This window comes from Schistocerca nitens, chromosome 10 (assembly GCF_023898315.1).
Source record: "Schistocerca nitens isolate TAMUIC-IGC-003100 chromosome 10, iqSchNite1.1, whole genome shotgun sequence".
Lineage (NCBI taxonomy): Eukaryota > Metazoa > Arthropoda > Insecta > Orthoptera > Acrididae > Schistocerca > Schistocerca nitens.
Genome location: NC_064623.1, coordinates 130,917,313 through 130,936,842, shown reverse-complemented (window position 1 = coordinate 130,936,842; position 19,530 = coordinate 130,917,313). Strand labels below are relative to the sequence as shown.

At 44.6% G+C, this 19,530-nt stretch overlaps 1 protein-coding gene across 1 annotated transcript in view; it reads left to right on the top strand.

Moving 5' to 3' along the window:
* Positions 1–12,688, top strand: part of LOC126210077 (uncharacterized) — a 75,311-nt gene extending 62,623 nt beyond the window's left edge. The window contains exon 6 of the mRNA XM_049939204.1: positions 12,036–12,688. Within this exon, the coding sequence (XP_049795161.1) occupies positions 12,036–12,330 (295 nt within the window). The 3' untranslated portion in view covers positions 12,331–12,688. The remainder of the gene's footprint in view (positions 1–12,035) is intronic.
* Positions 12,689–19,530: the final 6,842 nt, after the last annotated feature.

Below are 19,530 nucleotides of genomic sequence, written 5' to 3'. Positions count from 1 at the left end.
TTTGAGCACTGCCCCATTCATACCACAGTACTTGAGCTTATCTAGAAGTATTCCATGATTTACACAATCGAAAGCCCTTGATAGATCACAAGAAATCGCAATGGGTGACTTCCGGTTACTCAGAGCATTTAATATTTCATTAGTGAAAGTATCTATAGCATTTTCCGTTGAAAAACCCTTCTCGAAACCAAACTGACTTGTTGTTAAAACTTTATTTTTCCAAAGGTGTGAAGCTACTCTACAATACATTACTTTTTCAAGAATTTTGGATAAGGCAGGTCTCGCTGGCCGTTTCTTGGGTCAAGTAGTGTCAGGAAACGACCTCACACAACATCCTATCACTGGTACAATTTACCCACTCGTATTCTAATTTCCCATTTTTTCGTAGTTTGTATTATTTCGCAGTCTTTCTTGCATCCTTCTACAGCCCGGTTCTCGATAGAAGCTGCAGACACCGACGAACGATCATAGTACCACTTCAGTACATCTAAAGGTTCTTGTCGGTCCACTGTGACATTGGATACCGCCTGGTGGGGTTGCGGGCTCGTGATGCGGTAGCAAAAGTATGTAAGCAGAGCACACGCGGAAGTGGAAATACGCTAGCGACGATAGGGGTTGCAAATGGGAAAATCCATTGAGACAAGCGACTTTGACAAAGAGCAGATTCCACTATTGGCCATTAAAATTGCTACACCATGAAGATGACGTGCTACAGACGCGAAATTTAACGACAGGAAGAAGATGCTGTGATATGCAAATGATTACCTTATCAGAGCGTTCACACAATGCTGGCTACGGTGGCGACACCTACATCCTGCTGACATTAGGGAAGTTTCCAAACGATTTCTCATACAAAAAACAGCAGTTGACCGGCGTTGCCTGGTGAAACGTTGTTGCGATGCCTCATGTAAGGAAGAGAAATGCGTACCATCACGTTTCCGACTTTGATAAACGTCAGGTTGTAGCCTATCGCGATTACGGTTTATCGTATCGCGACATTGCTGCTCCCCTTCATCGAGATACAATGACTGTTAGCAGAATATGAAATCGGTAGGTTCAGGAGGGTAATACGGAACGCCGTGCTCGATACCAACGGCCTCGTATCACTAGCAGTCGAGATGACAGGCGTCTTATCCGCATGGCTGTAACGGATCGTGCAGCCACGTCTCGATCCCTGAGTCAACACATGGGGACGTTTGCAAGACAACAGCCATCTGCACGAGTAGTTCGACGACGTTTGCAGCAGAATTATCAGCTCGGAGACCATGGCTGCGGTTACCCTTGACGCTGCATCAAAGACAGGAGCGCCTGCGATCGTGTACTCAACGACGAATCTGGCTGCACGAATTGCAAAACGTCATTTTTTCGGATGAATCCAGGTTCTGTTTACAGCATCATTATGGTCGCATCCGTGTTTGGCGACATTGTGGTGAAAGCACATTGGAAGCGTGTATTCGTCGTCGCCATACTGGCGTATCATCCGGCGTGATTTTATGGGGTGCCATTGGTTACACGTCTCGATCGCCTCTTGTTCGTATTGACGGCGCTTTGAACAGTGGACGTTACATTTCTTATGTGTTACGACCCTCACTTGATCCCTGCGAAACCCTACATTTCAGCAGGATAATGCACGACCGCATGTTGTAGGTCCTGTCCGGGCCTTTCTGGATATAGAAAATGTTCGACTGTTGCCCTGGCCAGCATATTCTCCAGATCTCTCACCAATTGAAAACGTCTGGGCAAAGGTGGCCGAGCAAATGGCTCGTCACAATACGCCAGTCACTTCTGTGGTATCGGGTTGAAGCTGCATGGGCAGCTGTACACGCCATCCAAGCTCTGTTTGACTCAATGCCCAGGCGTATCAAGGCCGTTATTACGCCAGAGGTGGTTGTTCTGGGTACTGATTTCTCAGGATCTATGCACCCAAATTGCGTGAAAATGTAATCACTTGTCAGTTCTAGTATAATATATTTTAATGGCGAGTTGTGTATTATTACACAGAGCCTGTGAACGAGTATCTCGGAAACAGTGAAACTGGTCGAATGTTCACATTCTACTATTGTGAGCATCTATGGTAAGAGGTAGAAGGACGGTTAAAGTACCACTAGGCGCTAAATGGTTGGATGTCCACGACCGTCCCCAGAACGTGGGGTTCGGAGGCTTGTCTGCTCTGTAAAGTAACGTAGATAGCGATCTGTTGCATCTGTGCCGAAAGAGCACAATGCAGGCGTATGCTGAAGTGCTTCGGAACACACCATTCATGGTACAATGTTGGACATGGAGCTCTGCAGGAGACCACCCCTACGTGTTCAAATGTTGACCCAGCTACATCGTCAATTAAGATAGCAGTGGGTACAGAATCTTAGGAATTCGACCGTCGATCAATCTCAACGTGTCGGCTCCTCGGGTGAATCACAGTTTTCCTACACGAGGTCCCTGGTCGTCTCCATTAACGCCGTCTTCGAGGTGAACGGCGGCTCGAAACGTGCAGCGCGCTACGGGCGCAGGCTGTTGGGAGCAGTATTATGCTACGGGAGACGTTCTCCTGAACTTGCATGGGGCCTGTGGTAGTAATCGAAGGTGTGCCGACAGCTGCGAACCACCTGCATCCCTTCGTGCTTGCTGTCTCCCGCGACGGTGGCGTCATCTTTCAGTAGTACAATCGTCCGTGTCTCGGCGCCGGAATAGCGCTGCAGTGGTTTGAGGAGCAGTATAGTGAAGCCACGTTGATGCCTCGGTGGGCAAATTCACCTGATGTAAATGACACGGAAACCATCTGGATCGTATCAGGCGACATCACCGTGTACGAAAATGAGCGGCTGGTTATCTAGGCGAATTTCATGACCTGCGCGCAGACAGCTAATGCCACATACGTCCAAAAACCTACGAACAAACTGGCGGATCCCTGATACGCAGAATCAGTGTAGTACTTCGGTCCAAAGACGGAAAAATAACTTGTTTTTGGTCATCAGTGTATATTCAGTTTCAGAAAGAAAGTGTACGATATTCGAGTGGAACAGATGCTAAAGGAACTACAAGATGCGAAATAATAACATTGCTGCGAGTGCTGTATCTCTTCTGGTCTAAGAAAGAAAACTACACTGATGGCATAGAACTGTGGACAGCAGATGGCACAGGTATGGAGATTACGAGAGCTGTGTTGTGCTACAGAAGATTTCTGTTCCTTTTAAACTGTACTTGTTTTGACAACAAGAGCGCTAGACAAGAGAGAAGAGTAACTGACAAACTTACAGTATTTCAATAACGAAAATACGACTTTGTGGTTTAAGAAATGACTAGCGAAAATCAGTGTGGCTACACGGAGGAATGACGTCCAAATGTTCCACCATAAAATGACTCCCCATTTAGAGCTAGTCCAGGTACTCATCGTAAACATGCACGCCAGGGTAAGCTCCCGCGCTCTCCTCAGGATTCCATATGGGCACGATTCGTGACTATGTTGACGGGTGACTGCTTCCGCACTCCAGTTCCACTGGCCGCCGGAATGTCAGCCCGTGCGTCCTCGCAGTACACCGAGAGCCCGCTGACTACTCGCGGTGCTCCGTGCTTTGCCTGCCCTCTGTCACTGCCGCCAACCGAGTCTCTTCACCTCGCGAGCCGTGGCCGTCCTTCACAGAGGGCGCTAGCCAACCAAGACGCCGCAAAGCGCGTAACTATCCTGCCGAGAGCATCGCGAGAAGTCACGGCTAATATATCTAAATAAGCGAGGTTTCAGGGGTCATCGTTCTTTTGTTCAGCATATCCCGGACAGCAATAGGGGAAAGGAATACAGTAGAAGAAGAATGGATAGCTTTGAGGAATGAAATAGTGAAGGCAGCATAGGATCAAGTAGGTAAACAGACGAGGGCTAGTAGAAATCCTTGGGTAAAAGTAGAGATACTGAATTTAATTGATGAAAGGAGAAAATACAAAAATGCACTAAATGAAGCAGGCAAAAAGGAATACAAACGTCTCAAAAATGAGATCGACATGAAGTGCAAAATGGCTAAGCAGGGATGGCTAGAGGACAAATGTAAGGATGTAGAGGCTTATCTCACTAGGGGTAAGATAGATACTGCCTACAGGAAAATGAAAGAGACCTTCGGAGAAATGACAACCACTTGCATGAATATCAAGGGATCAGATGGAAACCCAGTCCTAAGCAAAGAAGGGAAAGCAGAAAGGTGGAAGGAGTATATAGACAATCTAGTGTTAACATATGGTGTAAGAAAGCCTCTCCTTCGCTCTCATAGCGCTCCAAGTGCGTCTGAGCAGCGTCGAAACGCATCCATTTCTTCATTTCCGTCAATTCATGCTGAACCCATCCTGATGCAATTTTTCGTATGCCCAGGCGTTCCTTCAGCACCCGAAGCACCGTCGTATGCGCTAATCCGGCTTCATGGGCGAGCTCACGAATCGTACGGCGTCCATCACTGCTCACTAACGCGGCTACAGCATGCACTTCTTCTTCTGAGACGCTAGGACTATCTGTCCGATGCATGTCTGCCACAGTTTGCCGACCTTCGTTGAAGGCTTTTACCCAACGTGGCACTGTTTTGAACGGCAATGCCGATTCCCCGCACGCCTCTTGAAGACCTTGATGACATTGTCGCGCTGTACGAACTGTGGCACATTCAATCTTGATCCAACTCCGTGCGCATGCCGGTGACGTGGGACGGGCGAGTCCATTTACTCGGAGGTAAGGTAGGTATGTCAACAACGTGTGCTATCAGCGACAATAGTAGATTCCATTGCATAGTGTCTCGACAGCAGTGTTGGCACTATTTAAGTTCCAGCCTACGTATTAAGCTGCAGGTGCAACGTTTGCACTGGCATCATTTCATTTCAGTGCACATTCACTGGTTCCATCGCCAAAGACTTATTCGTCAGTTTTCAACGCATTAAAATGAGTTCACTTATATTACTGCTTGTGTAAGGTACCGCTTCTCGGTACAACTCAACACAACTGAATGATATCTTAGCGTTTGATGCCTGTAATTATGACAGCAACAACTGTATAACATTCTACACTAGTGTAGAGAGGAAAACTTGAGCCATACTTTATAAATGAAAAAAAAATTGTTCCCAGAGTATCATCAATTTTTTATGTAGTGTTCTTGGTACTTTTTCTGATGAAATCCTAAGATACACCCATCTCGTATTAGTGTTCCTACATACATTAAACCAAATATAGCAGAGCCACCTGGAATATGTACACTCATGTTCAGAGAAAACAGAACATCTTGAGCGACTACAAGTAGGACGTTCATATTCACAGGATATGTACGTTACTATGTTCTGCAGACACGATTAGCATTTGAACCATGTCGGCCAGCAGGTTCAAGGCCAACATCGATATCGCGTCGCAACACCACCTACCGGTAAAGTATGCCTGCCGCTCTCGTTGTCGCTATAAAATAAACGTAAAGGATCAGTGTAACATGATCAGACGTGCAGGACGCCTCGCAGACGTATGAGCGATCCGTACCGTCAAATCAGTGAGTTTGAAAGAGGGCGCATTATTGGTGAGAGAGAACGTGATGCATCAATGCGGGAAATTTCTATTCGTGTGGCAATGCAGGACAGACCTGCATCCTTCTCGGCTCCGCATCAACAGTGGAAAAGTGTAACAAATCGTACACTACCAGAGGTGACAGACCGTCGCCGTTTATTACAGCATGAGTTACGTGCGCGTCGTCCACTTTTCTGCCTGTCTTTGACGAATGTGCAGAAAGGTTCTAGACGTGAATGATGCATGGACCGACGTCGCTGGCGACAAGAATGGCATCCGATAGTGTTTTCTGACGAATCTAGTTTCTGTTTGTCTGAAAGTAATGGCCGCATTTCGGTTCGCTCCAGAGAGGGGGAGGCGGCATCACAGTGACTGCATTGGCACGAGACTTTCACGGCCGACTCGAGGCCTTATGGTGTGGGGGTGGTGTTGGGTACAGCCATAAATCACAGTTTGTGTGTGTCCAGCACACTGTGACTGTAATGCCACTTCCTCGGACGAGAAATAAAAAATCAAAAATTAGCTCCCAATACCCCAAAGATTTCCCCCCAAGCCCCAAATTCCCAGAAAAGTGAATAAGCGAACGAAGTTCCATTTATCACTATGATTAGGACAATAACAAGTAATTAAATCAGGAATCAAAGACTTGACAATTTAGCAATCTACGAAAGAAAGATTAAATTTCAGTAAAATTAAAATCAAAATCATAATAAATCGCAGAATTAGCATAAATTAACATTCGCAAAGTAGAACCAACGATCCCAAAGAATGCTCCGTGTGAGTGCTCTTTGGGAATCGTGAGTAATGACTAAGTATAATTCAATGCATTGTCACTACGTTACGAGAGTTAGCCGAAAGAGGTCATATATCTGAATGCTCGTACATGTAGGCGCGCTTAGAATGTTTTTGAAATTGAATAATTGCGATCTATTATGACGCAGTAATACGATCTTCTGACTTCAAATATCACGGCATTATAATTCGAACGGAGGACTTTTATCCACTACAATAAAGTGAAATTTTAACTAGATAATTGAACTAAACATTACTTAGACAGTGATTTAGGCAACGAACACTGATAGACAATTTTCATTCATAATAGCCAGTGGTTTATGGAACTTCAGGGATAGGTCCGAAGCATATAATTTGAATCCCCCCAACACCTGGGAAAGTTTTCTTCTCAAGGCTCGGTTAGGAAGTGTCTGATATTGTGCAATAAAACATCCTCTCGTGCCAAGTCGTGCATTTGTGATTTAAAATTCTATCAAATTCTTGACAAGAAATTCCCGAGTAATAATTACGCGCGGCGATAATATTTGACTGTAGCGTTCGGCACTTGTGTAGAATCTTTGACTCAAATAACAAGCCCACAGTTACGATTTCTTAGATACTTGAAATTACGACCAGCTTGTAGGGAATTTGTTGTGGATGTGACTGTATTGGTTTTATCATTAATATTTCATCATTAATCAGTTAAACATCGATTACGAACGATTAATTACGATTATTGGTGAAGTAAATATCTCACGCACGTCGACATTTCGTTTGTGTACCGTCGTCATCGTAACTTGATAACGATCTCAACACTGTACCGACTGTCGCCGAGTTTTAGCCGAGTCCAAGTACAAATCAAACCAAATCATAAAGAAGAAGAGCCGTTATATGACCTTCGTGAATGACATTCTGCGACCCATAGCTGTACTCTTTGTACACACTGCCCCAGGCACCATTTTCCATCGAGATAACGCACGACCACATTTTGCTGCATGAACGTGTGCCTTCTTGGTGCCGCAGGATGTCAGCCTTTTGCTCTGACCCGCCAGATCAGCAGTCTTGTCGCCAATCGAAAACGTGTGGGATGTGGTGAAGCGACGGGCGCAGCGCCATCACCCAGTGTCGACCACCATAGATGAACTTTGGAACCAGGTGAATGAAGTGTGGATGGCTATGCCACAGGACGCCATTCCCGCCTTATATGCCTCGATGCCATCACGCATGGAACAAGTTATCAGGGCCCATGGCGGACCCTGTGGCTACCAGGCAGCAGGACATGTGCTGAACTCAGGCGACTGAAATGCTAATCAGTTCTGCAGTACATACTAGTGTACATGTCCTATGAATATCACATCTCTAATCAATGCGGGAAATTTCTGTTCGCGTAGCACTGCAGGACTGACCTGCATGCTTCTCGGCTCCGCATCGACAGTGGAAAAGTGTAACAAATCGTACATTACCAGACGTGACAGGCGTTCGCGTCTTACAGTTTTTAAAGCAATAGACAACATTTCTATTACTACCAAGGATTTCGTAGACGCCCAAGTCATCTTGTATGGTCCATCGGTGTTTTGCGGTGGAGTTTTGAACTTCACTCTCGCTAACAAGGACACGAATGAACACTGTAACGGTTGGGTCACCGTTGCTCTCTTTTCTGCGCACGAGGGTACAAGCATACTGGTCATTACAATGTAATATTTTGGACTGAATCATTGTTACTAATGAAGTTGATATCCATGTGGTATCTGCGAAAATTTTTACAGAAAGTGCTAAGCAACCTCTCAATCTAAGAATTTTCATTTTTATACGGTACATACACTACTGGCCATTAAAATTGCTACACCACGAAGATGACGTGCTACAGACGCGAAATTTAACGGATAGGAAGAAGATGCTGTGATATGCAAACGATTAGGTTTTCAGAGCATTTACACAAGGCTGGCGCCGGTAGCGATACCTACAACGTGCTGACATCAGGAAAGTTTCCATCCGATTTCTCATACACAAACAGCAGTTGACCGCCATTGCTTGGTGACACGTTGTTGTGATGCCTCGTGTAAGGAGGAGAAATGCGTACCATCACGTTTCCGACTTTGATAAAGGTCGGATTGTAGCCTATCGCCATTGCTGTTTATCGTATCGCGACATTGCTGCTCGCTTTGGTCGAGATCCAATGACTGTTAGTAGAATATGGAATCGGTGGGTTCAGGGGGGTGATACAGAAAATGTTCGACTGCTGCCCTGGCCAGCACATTCTCCAGATCTCTCACCAATTGAAAACGTTTGGTCAATGGTGGCCGAGCAACTGGCTCGTCACAATACGCCAGTCACTACTCTTGATGAACTGTGGTATCGTGTTGAAGCTGCATGGGCAGCTGTACCTGTACACACCATCCAAGCTCTGTTTGACTCAATGCCCAGGCGTATCAAGGCTTTTATTACGGCCAGAGTGGGTTGTTCTGGGTACTGAATGGAATCATCGGACAGGAACTCAAACCCGGATTTCCCGTTGTATCGGGAGCGGTCGCCTCACCATTTGGCACGACTCAGGACCAGCCCCAAACCCACATATGTCGTCAACCTCGCGTCTACGACCTGTACTCGTACATCCGTTATTTATATTCCCGCTTGCCCGGTATCGGCGGATAAATATGATACTGCAGTGCGCGTGTTACTCTGATTACGAGCAAAGTTCCTTTGGAAATGTTTGCAGGTCTGGAGGAATGTCGGCGTTCTGGCTTTGATCTCTGTCAGTGTGTTTTAAAGCTATGTGGCACCATTACTAGTATTCTGTGTCAGACTGTGGGTCAGTGTTGACAGTAATTCACATCAGAGGCAGGCAGAGGTGCATGGTCTCACCTTTTAAAGCACTGTGCAACCTTTCGTCGTTGGCCACTGTAGAGGCATCGTGAATTTACATTTTTTGCTTCGTCAGTGAATAGGAAAGATGAAGAATCGAGAAACGAACAGCTGTGAGAACACTACGATCCATTTTGAGTATATGCAGTGTACGACTTTCACTTGAAACAGCGGCATCAGCACTTTCATTTGGGCATTATATTTTATACCAGTAAAAAGTGGCCATTTGATTGGCTGACTGAGGGTGGGTTTCTCATGTGCAACACTTCACTCGGCAGAGTAACAAAATAAATTTGCTGTTAACTCCATTCACTTATAAAGAATTTGTTACATTTTACATCTGAGGAAAAGCAACACTCAGCTGTTACGGTCGTTGCACAGGGGGCTTCACATACTGATGACATGACGTCCATCTTTTCTCAGTATCTACAGCGGCGTGAGAGATCTCCGAGGTGTTCAGGAAGCTCAGATTCACTTCGAGCAAATTTTCATATCGTAAATTAGACAAATGAATGAAATGTGCATTTACTCTTATGACCTACATGGTTTGCTGTTACCTTGAGAGGCATTGCCATCACAAGAATTAAGGCTGCAAGTCTGTCTGTGTGTGTGTCCTATTATTGTGCAGACGCTTTTATCTGTGCAAAGTGCACGTGTGCATGCGGCAACATGTGTGTTTGCGGAGGGATAGTAGAGGAGAGTTAGTATTGTTGCTAAATGTGAATCATTTTGGCTAAATGGTTTCTTGTATCCCTGATGATGGTGTGTCAAGATATTTGCGAATAAAGGAGCTGATTTTTTTTCTACCACGACAGAATAGTTTTTGTAAAAACCTGGAGATGTGATCAGCTTCGTCACATTTCCAAGTGTCGTAAGGGATTACTACAGGCAGTATCGGCTGCGTGCTCTTTCACTGGAGGCCAACGACTGCTTAACAGTGACATCCAGAGGGCAAAGGAACATAGTGGCAGCAATCAGCATGACAAAAGTGGGACAACTGAATTAGATGGAATGTAGGACTTTTCAGCGTAGAGTGGATGAAGAATTTGTGAGGGAGATACATTTGTACCTTAATATACAGAGGAAGTCCCAGTGCTCTGCATCACTGAAGGGAGAGAATTGTAGATTCATCGTTTGTCACTGCAGATGTATTGGTTGATTGGTTGATTCGGGTTAGGGAACTAAACAGCGAGGTCATCAATCTCTACGGATCAGGGAAGGATGGGGATGGAAGTCGGCCATGCCCTTTCGAAGGAACCGTCCGTGCATTTGCCTTAAGCTACTTAGGGAAATCACGGAAGACCTAAATCACAATGGCCGGGTCAGTGTTCGAACCGCCGTCCTCCCAAATGCGAGTGAAGCGTGCTAACCTCTGCGACACCTAGCTCGGTTTGCACATGTGTGCTTTTACACTACTGGCCATTAAAATTGCTACACCAAGAAGAAATGCAGATAATAAAGGGTATTCATCGAAAAAATATATTATACTACTATTGACATGTGATTACATTTTCACGCAATTTGCGTGCATAGACCCTGAGAAATCAGTACCCAGAACAACCACCTCTGGCCGTAATAACGGCCTTGATACGCGTGGACATTGAGTCAAACAGAGCTTGGATGGTGTGTACAGGTACAGCTGCCCATGCAGCTTCAACATGATACAGTTCATCAAGAGTAGTGACTGGTGTATTGTGACAAGCCAGTTGCTCAGCCAACATTGACCAAACGTTTTCAATTGGTGAGAGATGTGGAGAATGTGCTGGCCAGGGCAGCAGTCGAACATTTTCTGTATCCAGAAAGGCCCGTGCAGGACATGCAACATGCGGTCGTGCATTATCCTGCTGAAATGTAGGGTTTCGCAGGGATCGAATGAAGGGTAGAGCCACGGGTCGTAACACATCTGAAATGTAACGTCCACTGTTCAAAATGCCGTTAATGCGAACAAGAGGTGACCGAGACGTGTAAACAATGGCACCCCATATCATGACGCCGGGTGATACGCCAGTATGGCGATGACGAATACACGCTTCCAATTTGCGTTCACCGCGATGTCGCCAAACACGGATGCGACCATCATGATGCTGTAAACAGAACCTGGATTCATCCGAAAAAATGACGTTTTGCCATTCGTGCACCCAGGTTCGTCGTCGAGTACATCATCGCAGGCGCTCCTGTCTGTGATGCAGCGTCAAGGGCAACCGCAGCCACGGTCTCCGAGCTGATAGTCCATGCTGCTGCTAACGTCGTCGAACTGTTCGTGCAGATGGTTATTGTCTTGCAAACGTCCCCATCTGTTGACTCGGGGATCGAGACGTGGCTGCACGATCCGTTACCGCCATGCCGATAAGATGCCTGTAATCTCGACTGCTAGTGATACGAGGTCGTTGGGATCCAGCACGGCATTCCGTATCACCCTCTTGAACCCACCGATTCCATATTCTGCTAACAGACATTGGATCTGGACCAACGCGAGCAGCAATGTCGCGATACGATAAACCGCTATTGCGATATGCTACAATCCGACCTTTATCAAAGTCGGAAACGTGATGGTACGCATTTCTCCTCCTTACACGAGGCATCACAACAACGTTTCACCAGGCAACGCCGGTCAACTGTTGTTTGTGTATGAGAAAACGGTTTGAAACTTCCCTCATGCCAGCACGTTGTAGGTGTCGCCACCGGTGCCAACCTTGTGTAAATGCTCTGAAAACCTAATCATTTGTATATCACAGCAGCTTCTTCCTGTCGGTTAAATTTCGCGTCTGTAGCACGTCATCTTCGTGGTGTAGCACTTTTAATGGCCAATAGTGTAGATCTGTCCGTAGTTCTGCTTCCGTCATCAGATGTGTGTATGGTAACGTGTGAGAATGTCTTTTTTTTCGTGCAGGAGACTTTCGGGAAGAGAGAAGGGCAGGAGGCTGCTGGAAGCTGCTCAGCAGTCACGAATGTCAGAAATGCGAGCCCTTGCTGGCTGCAGGTGCGGACGTAGGGGTGACGGACAGCGACGGTTGGACCGCCCTGCACTGGGTGGCAAGAAATGGAGAGGTGGATATGGTCAAGTGTCTACTGGCTGCAGGGGCAAACGTCGAGGCCAGGGGTCAGTGGAAATGGACCGCCCTGTTCTGGGCAGCACGACAGGGGCAGGTGGAGGTGGCGAAGACTTTGCTTTCCGCAGGGGCTGACCTGGGGGCGAGGGACATGTGGCAGAACACGCCCCTGTTCCTGGCTGCAATGACTGGACACACGGCTGCCGTGCGCTTTCTGGTGGCGTCCTGTGCCGACCCCAACGCCACGGAGGAGAATGCGACGACTCCGCTGCACTGGGCAGCGTACAATGGGCACGCAGATGCAGCAGCTGCACTGTTGGAGGCAGGAGCCGACAAGGGGGCCAGGAATAGATTTGGCCGCACCCCTCGGGATGAGGCCAGGAGATGGAACGACCGGCAGCTGATAAACATGCTTAGCTGAAGCCAGCACTCCAGAAAAATGTCTGTTGTGTATAAACATCTGCGTTTTTTTGAAATAAATTATACAAAAATATTAACCTGTTCTCAATATTTGCACCCACATTTACATAGTACATGTGTGTAACAAGATGGCAACAAAAGGGACGTAGGAGATTTCTATTTCTTGGTTCTAAAAGGGCCAATGTCAAGAATCTTAGTTTTATAAGTTTCTGAATATTTTCTGTCATTTTCTGACAACTATTAACAGTATGAAACTTCCTGGCAGATTAAAACTGTGTGCCCGACCGAGACTCGAGCTCGGAACCTTTGCCTTTCGCGGGCAAGTGCTCTACCATCCGAGCTACCGACCGAGCGTGAGTCGTGCTTCGGTAGCTCAGATGGTAGAGCAGTTGCCCGCGAAAGGCAAAGGTCCCGAGTTCGATTCTTGGTCGGGCACACAGTTTAATCTGCCAGGAAGTTTCATATCAGCGCACACTCCGCTGCAGAGTGAAAATCTCATTCTATTAACAGTGTATTTGGGGCTAGTTCAAAAATGGTTCAAATGGCTCTGAGCACTCTGCGACTTAACTTCTGAGGTCATCAGTCGGCTAGAACTTAGAACTAATTAAACCTAACTAACCTAAGGACATCACACACATCCATGCCCGAGGCAGGATTCGAACCTGCGTCCGTAGCGGTCGCTCGGCTCCAGACTGTAGCGCCTAGAACAGCACGGCTACTCTGGCCGGTTTTTTTGGCTATTTCTTACCATCATTATAGTAAATCATCTTAAGTAAAGCTTATTTTTAAATAATAAATTTCTAGAATATTCAACTTCAGAATTAAACGACTGCTTTAAAATCATGAACTTACTTAAATTATTTGACATTGCCCATTTGGACATCAGGGTCAGGTACACTGAATAACCAGAAACAGGTAATTTTAAGATTAATTAAATCACTTTATTCATTCCTCTGCAATTTAATAACTGATAGCAACTGTTACATGTTCCAAAAGTCACATTTTATCTCCGTAAATCATGAAAACACTGTTTGGTCTCGTAAGCAGCGAGGAAACTTTATTCAAAATTCTTAATATCATTCAAATAATTTGGATACACTATGGTTGACACTATAGAAGGGGAGACAGAAAAAACATATCACTCGGTTCCGTCGTCACCATCCTCATCCTCCCTTCGTAAGATATCTGTTTATCTCTTTCATCTGACTGTCTATTGGCTCTCATTTGATTGATGAACTGCATGTAGAATGGACGACTGCTTACATTGATGTACGGAAAGAGATCCCTTAAGTCCTATAATTTCTTTTCTGAAATGGGTATGATGTCGTCAGAAATAGGTGCAAGTTTTGGCATAGACAAGCATCGAGTTTCTTTCTGTTCAGATTTATAATCCTGAATGGTTCTTCTGAGGAGTGACTGTGTTTATAGGAGACAATTCCTGGCATACCTGAGTGATACTTCATATATTTTATCTTTTTTCAAACAATAGGATTCCTTCTGTGTTAATTTTCTTGCAGATAATGACTTCTCATCAGGTCTTTAAATTTGTAGAGGTCCTTTTGTTCCAGGTCTATTGCAGTTATGGGTGGCTTTCGGGGAACCATGCGTATTAATTTGGCCCAGTCTCTTGGCAGTTCTACTTCAACAGTTGTTGTTTTCTTTGTCTTCTCAATGACTGCGTGAATTGAGTCAACTTCCAAGTCAGTATGTCCAAATTCAAGAAACTTGTAGTTGATTTCCAAACGTCTTCCCTGAATCATGAATTCTTCCACTACTCTCAGAAACATGATGGCAATAAAAATATTACTGTTTTGTGTGGTCCATGAATCGCTGTACAGGTGTACCTTTCGTTGGCCAGTTTCATCAAATAAGAAGCTATTTCTTGGTCACTTCTTCCTGCCACTGTTTCATTCCAAATGTAACATACTGGAGAACATTCTTTATGTCTCTTTACTTAGATGGGCAAGCTGAAGGTCCAAAGTTGTCTTTTGTAAAATGCCACTCCACAACGTAGAAAAGGAGTGGGTAGACATTTCTGCAAATCAAAGGCCAGGGTTACTATATTGGAATTCTGCTCAGCTTTCTTTTTATTACTGTCTTTCTGATCGTAAGCAGCCTGGGATAAATCCAAATGTTGCTGTCCCATTTCAACCTTACAACTTTCAGCATCATCAGTACAATTCTCGAGCATCATAACGTGTTTGTCACATTTTGCACAAGTGTCAGTCTTCGGTTTGTGGAAGCTAAAATTGAAACAGGTCAATAAAACTCTTCGGTAACACGCTTCACTTCTTGGCTTCATACCTTTGGTTTTGAAAAATTCTTGACACAGCCGGTACCTACATTGCTGAAATATTCAAGTCTGGAGACAAATATTTTTTAGAAGAATGAGATCGAGAATAATGGCTTTCGCAGGAAGGAAACAGGTTAATGTGTTCCTTTATGAAATCAATGTCGTCAGATGGAACTTTCGGATGATTAGAATGTTTACCACGTCCATCTCCAGAACATACTCCTCCTTCAGAGCCGCGTCTTTTCTCCTCGATTATTCTTACCTTCTGTTGTGTTAAAAAAAATGTGCTAAGGAACATATCCTGACATACTTCTATCTTAGTCTGCAAAGAAGGACTGTAAAGAAAGTACTTCCCGGAATATTTTCGCCTGCTTGCAGTTCCTTCAGGTTTGTTCCTTAAACGCTCCACATGTTTCTTTTCCTCAGACACATATAACTGTGAAATGATTTTGAGCTTCTGGGGACAATTCGTAATATTCTATGAACATTTTCTCTCTCTCATCGTCATTTACTTTTCCTCCACAATTTTTCCTGGACTTGCACGATGGTTTCAGAACTTTAGCAGGTATAACTTTCATTTCGACGTTTTTTATGGCTGATCCTCTGGACCACATTTCTTCCTCCCCCTTCCACTGAACTTTGTTATTTCATTGCCAGGCTGCGGTTGAATTAGATAAATTTCTTGGTCCTTGAAGATTTTTTAACTTTTTGTACGGCTATATTCCCTCAATCATTGCTTACATCACTACTTTCGCCACCACTTGGAACATATTCATCAGAATCTTCAAAAACATCTTCATCAGAACTTGAAATCACGTCTGCCAATAATGACGACCATGAATTTCCTTCTGACTGGGATGACCTTAAAGAAAATAAAAATGAAATAAATTTAAAAGGCGGTTGATAATATTTTAGATTGGTATTAAATAGAGATACCAGTCAATTTATGGTCTTGTTTTGGAAAAATTAGGGATTAATGCTCCTGATACTGGTTTATTTTAGTAAACTTACCTTCAAGGCAAAGAATGACATCAGCGGTGATATTTCAGATGTAGTTTGTTCCTCAAGTTCTTCCTTATCGCCTCTGTGAAACATGTTTGTGTTCACCATGACTGTCTAGACTCCTCACTAACAATGTGCCGAATGGTAAGGGGAATTGTTGAAGGAACAACTCTTATTATTGTGTATTCCCGCCAGATTTAAGTCCAATGCCACAGCACTGTTTCAGTTGTTGAAACCATCCGTCAGCAAAAAAGGCCAAGGGCAAGATTGGCCGTTTTATGCCGATTGGAAACTTAATAAAACACTTTGGGGCTTACAACTTAAAACCCCTAGTATCTCTCATCCCATAGGGCTTAGACATTGGCCGTTTTAACAATATGAAGGGCATGTGAAACTATATAGCGTACACCAATAAAACCAGTTTTGACGAATATTGACATTGGCCCTTTCAGAACCAGCCACGGATTTATAAGAATTAATGTAAAAACAGCCAGGCTACCTGTTTTGAAAACATCAAAAATGTGTGAGTACTCAATTACTAACAAACACTGGTTTTCTACGTACAAAACTTGTTTACTGAAAACTAGTTGCCAATAGCTTGTTTGGTGCCATGTCAGACTACTAAAAAATGGCTCTGAGCACTATGGGACTCAACATCTTAGGTCATAAGTCCCCTAGAACTTAGAACTACTTAAACCTAACTAACCTAAAGACATCACACACACCCATGCCCGAGGCAGGATTCGAACCTGCGACCGTAGCAGTCCCGCGGTTCCGGACTGCAGCGCCAGAACCGCTAGACCACCGCGGCCGGCTGTCAGACTACTGTAGTGGTATAGGTATGGGCATTCTAGCACAGCTACAATCCATACAGACACAATCTTGAACTCAGTCATGGAGCTTTTTTCAAGATCATACATGTTACTACTAATGACCTCAGATGGATGGCTTTATAAGTTCTATTATCGTCCATATCAGTGGGAGACCACAACCTCTGCCCCCTCCTCAGCCATGGTGCGCCTTTTCTGGCACCCCAGATCTTTGGCACGACTATCGAGTACCCGGGTGTACTACGTCCTTTGCCTCTGTTGTGATCTGGTGGCGGGTATTTGTGGTTGGGGAGTTGGAAGTCGGACTCGTTACGACTTTCTAAGTCACAATTAGTAGCAGAGCGTGGTATCGATCCACGGACATCTACATCCATACTCCGCAATCCACCTGACGGTGTGTGGCGGAGGGTACCTTGAGTACCTCTATCGGTTCTCCCTTCTATTCCAGTCTCGTATTTTTCGTGGAAAGAAGGATTGTCGGTATGCCTCTGTGTGGGCTCTAATCTCTCTGATCTTATCCTCATGGTCTCTTCGCGAGATATACGTAGGAGGGAGCAATATACTGCTTAACTCCTCGGTGAAGGTATGTTCTCAAAACTTCAACAAAAGCCCATACCGAGCTACTGAGCGTCTCTCCTGCAGAGTCTTCCACTATCATCTCCGTAACGCTTTTGCGATTACCAAATGATCCTGTAACGAAGTGCACTGCTCGCCGTTGGATCTTCTCTATCTCTTCTATCAACCCAATCTGGTACGGTTCCCACAATGCTGAGCAGTATTCAAGCAGTGGGCGAACAAGCGTCCTGTAACCTACTTCCTTTGTTTTCGGATTGCATTTCCTTAGGATTCTTCCAATGAATCTCAGTCTGGCATCTGCTTTACCGACGATCAACTTTATATGATCATTCCATTTTAAATCACTCCTAATGCGTACTCCCAGATAATTTATGGAATTAACTGCTTCCAGTTGCTGACCTACTATATTGTAGCTAAATGATAAGCGATCTTTCTTTCTATGTATTCGCAGCACATTACACTTGTCTACATTGAGATTCAATTGCCATTCCCTGCACCATGCGTCAATTCGCTGCAGATCCTCCCGCATTTCAGTACAATTTTCCATTGTTACAACCTCTCGATATACCACAGCATCATCCGCAAAAAGCCTCAGTGAACTTCCAATGTCATCCACAAGGTCATTTATGTATATTGTGAATAGCAACGGTCCTACGACACTCCCCTGCAGCACACCTGAAATCACTCTTACTTCGGAAGACTTCTCTCCATTGAGAATGACATTCTGCGTTCTGTTATCTAGGAACTATTCAATCCAATCACACAATTGGTCTGATAGTCCATATGCTCTTACTTTGTTCATTAAACGACTGTGGGGAACTGTATCAAACGGCTTGCGGAAGTCAAGAAACACCGCATCTAATTAGGAACCCGTGTCTACGGCCTTCTGAGTCTCGTGGACGAATAGCGCGAACTGGGTTTCACACGATCGTCTTTTTCGAAACCCATGCTGATTCCTACAGAGTAGATTTCTAGTCTCCAGAAAAGTCATTATACTCCAACATAATACGTGTTCCAAAATTCTACAACTGATCGACGGTAGAGATATAGGTCTACAGTTCTGCACATTTGTTCGACGTCCCTTCTTGAAAACGGGGATGACCTATGACCTGTGCTCTTTTCCAATCCTTTGGAACGCTACGCTCTTCTAGAGACCTACGATACACCGCTGCAAGAAGGGGGGCAAGTTCCTTCGCGTACTCTGTGTAAAATCGAACGTATCCCATCAGGTCCAGCGGCCTTTCCTCTTTTGAGCGATTTTAATTGTTTCTCTATCCCTCTGTCATCTATTTCGTTATCTACCATTTTATCATCCGTGTGACAATCCAAAGAAGGAACTACAGTTCAGTCTTCCTCTGTGAAACAGCTTTGGAAAAAGACATTTAGTATTTCGGCTTTTAGTCTGTCATCCTCTCTTTCAGTACCATTTTGGTCACAGAGTGTCTGGACATTTTGTTTCGATCCACCTACCGCTTAGACATAAGACCAAAATTTCTTAGGATTTTCTGCCAAGTCAGTACATAGAACTTTAATTTCGAATTCATTGAACACCTCTAGCATAGCCCTCCTCACACTACATTTCGCTTCGCGTAATTTTTGTTAGCCTGCAAGGCTTTGGCTATGTTTATGTTTGCTGTGAAGTTCCCTTTGCTTCCGCAGCAGTTTTCTAACTGGGTTGTTGCGCCACGGTGGCTCTTTTCCATCTCTTACAATCTTGCTTGGTACGTACTCATCTAACGCATATTGTACAATGGTTTTGAACTTTGTCCACTGATCCTCAACACTATCTGTACTTGAGATAAAACTTTTGTGTTGAGCCGTCAGGTACTCAGAAATCTGCTCTTTGTCACTTTTGCTAAACAGAAAAATCTTCCTACCTTTTTTAATATTTCTATTTACTGCTGAAATCATCGATGCAGTAACCGCTTTATAATCGCTGATTCCCTGTTCTGTGTTAACTGTTTCAAATAAGTCGGGGTTGTTTGTCACCAGAAGGTCTAATATGTTATCGCCACGAGTCGGTTCTCTGTTTAACTGCTCAAGGTAGTTTTCAGACGAAGTACTTAAAAAAGATTCACTGGATTCTTTGTCCCTGCCACCCGTTATAAACGTTTGAGTCTCCCAGTCTATATCCGGCAAATTAAAATGTCCACTCAGAACTATAACATGGTGGGGAAGTCTACTCGAAATATTTTCCAAATTATCCTTCAGGTG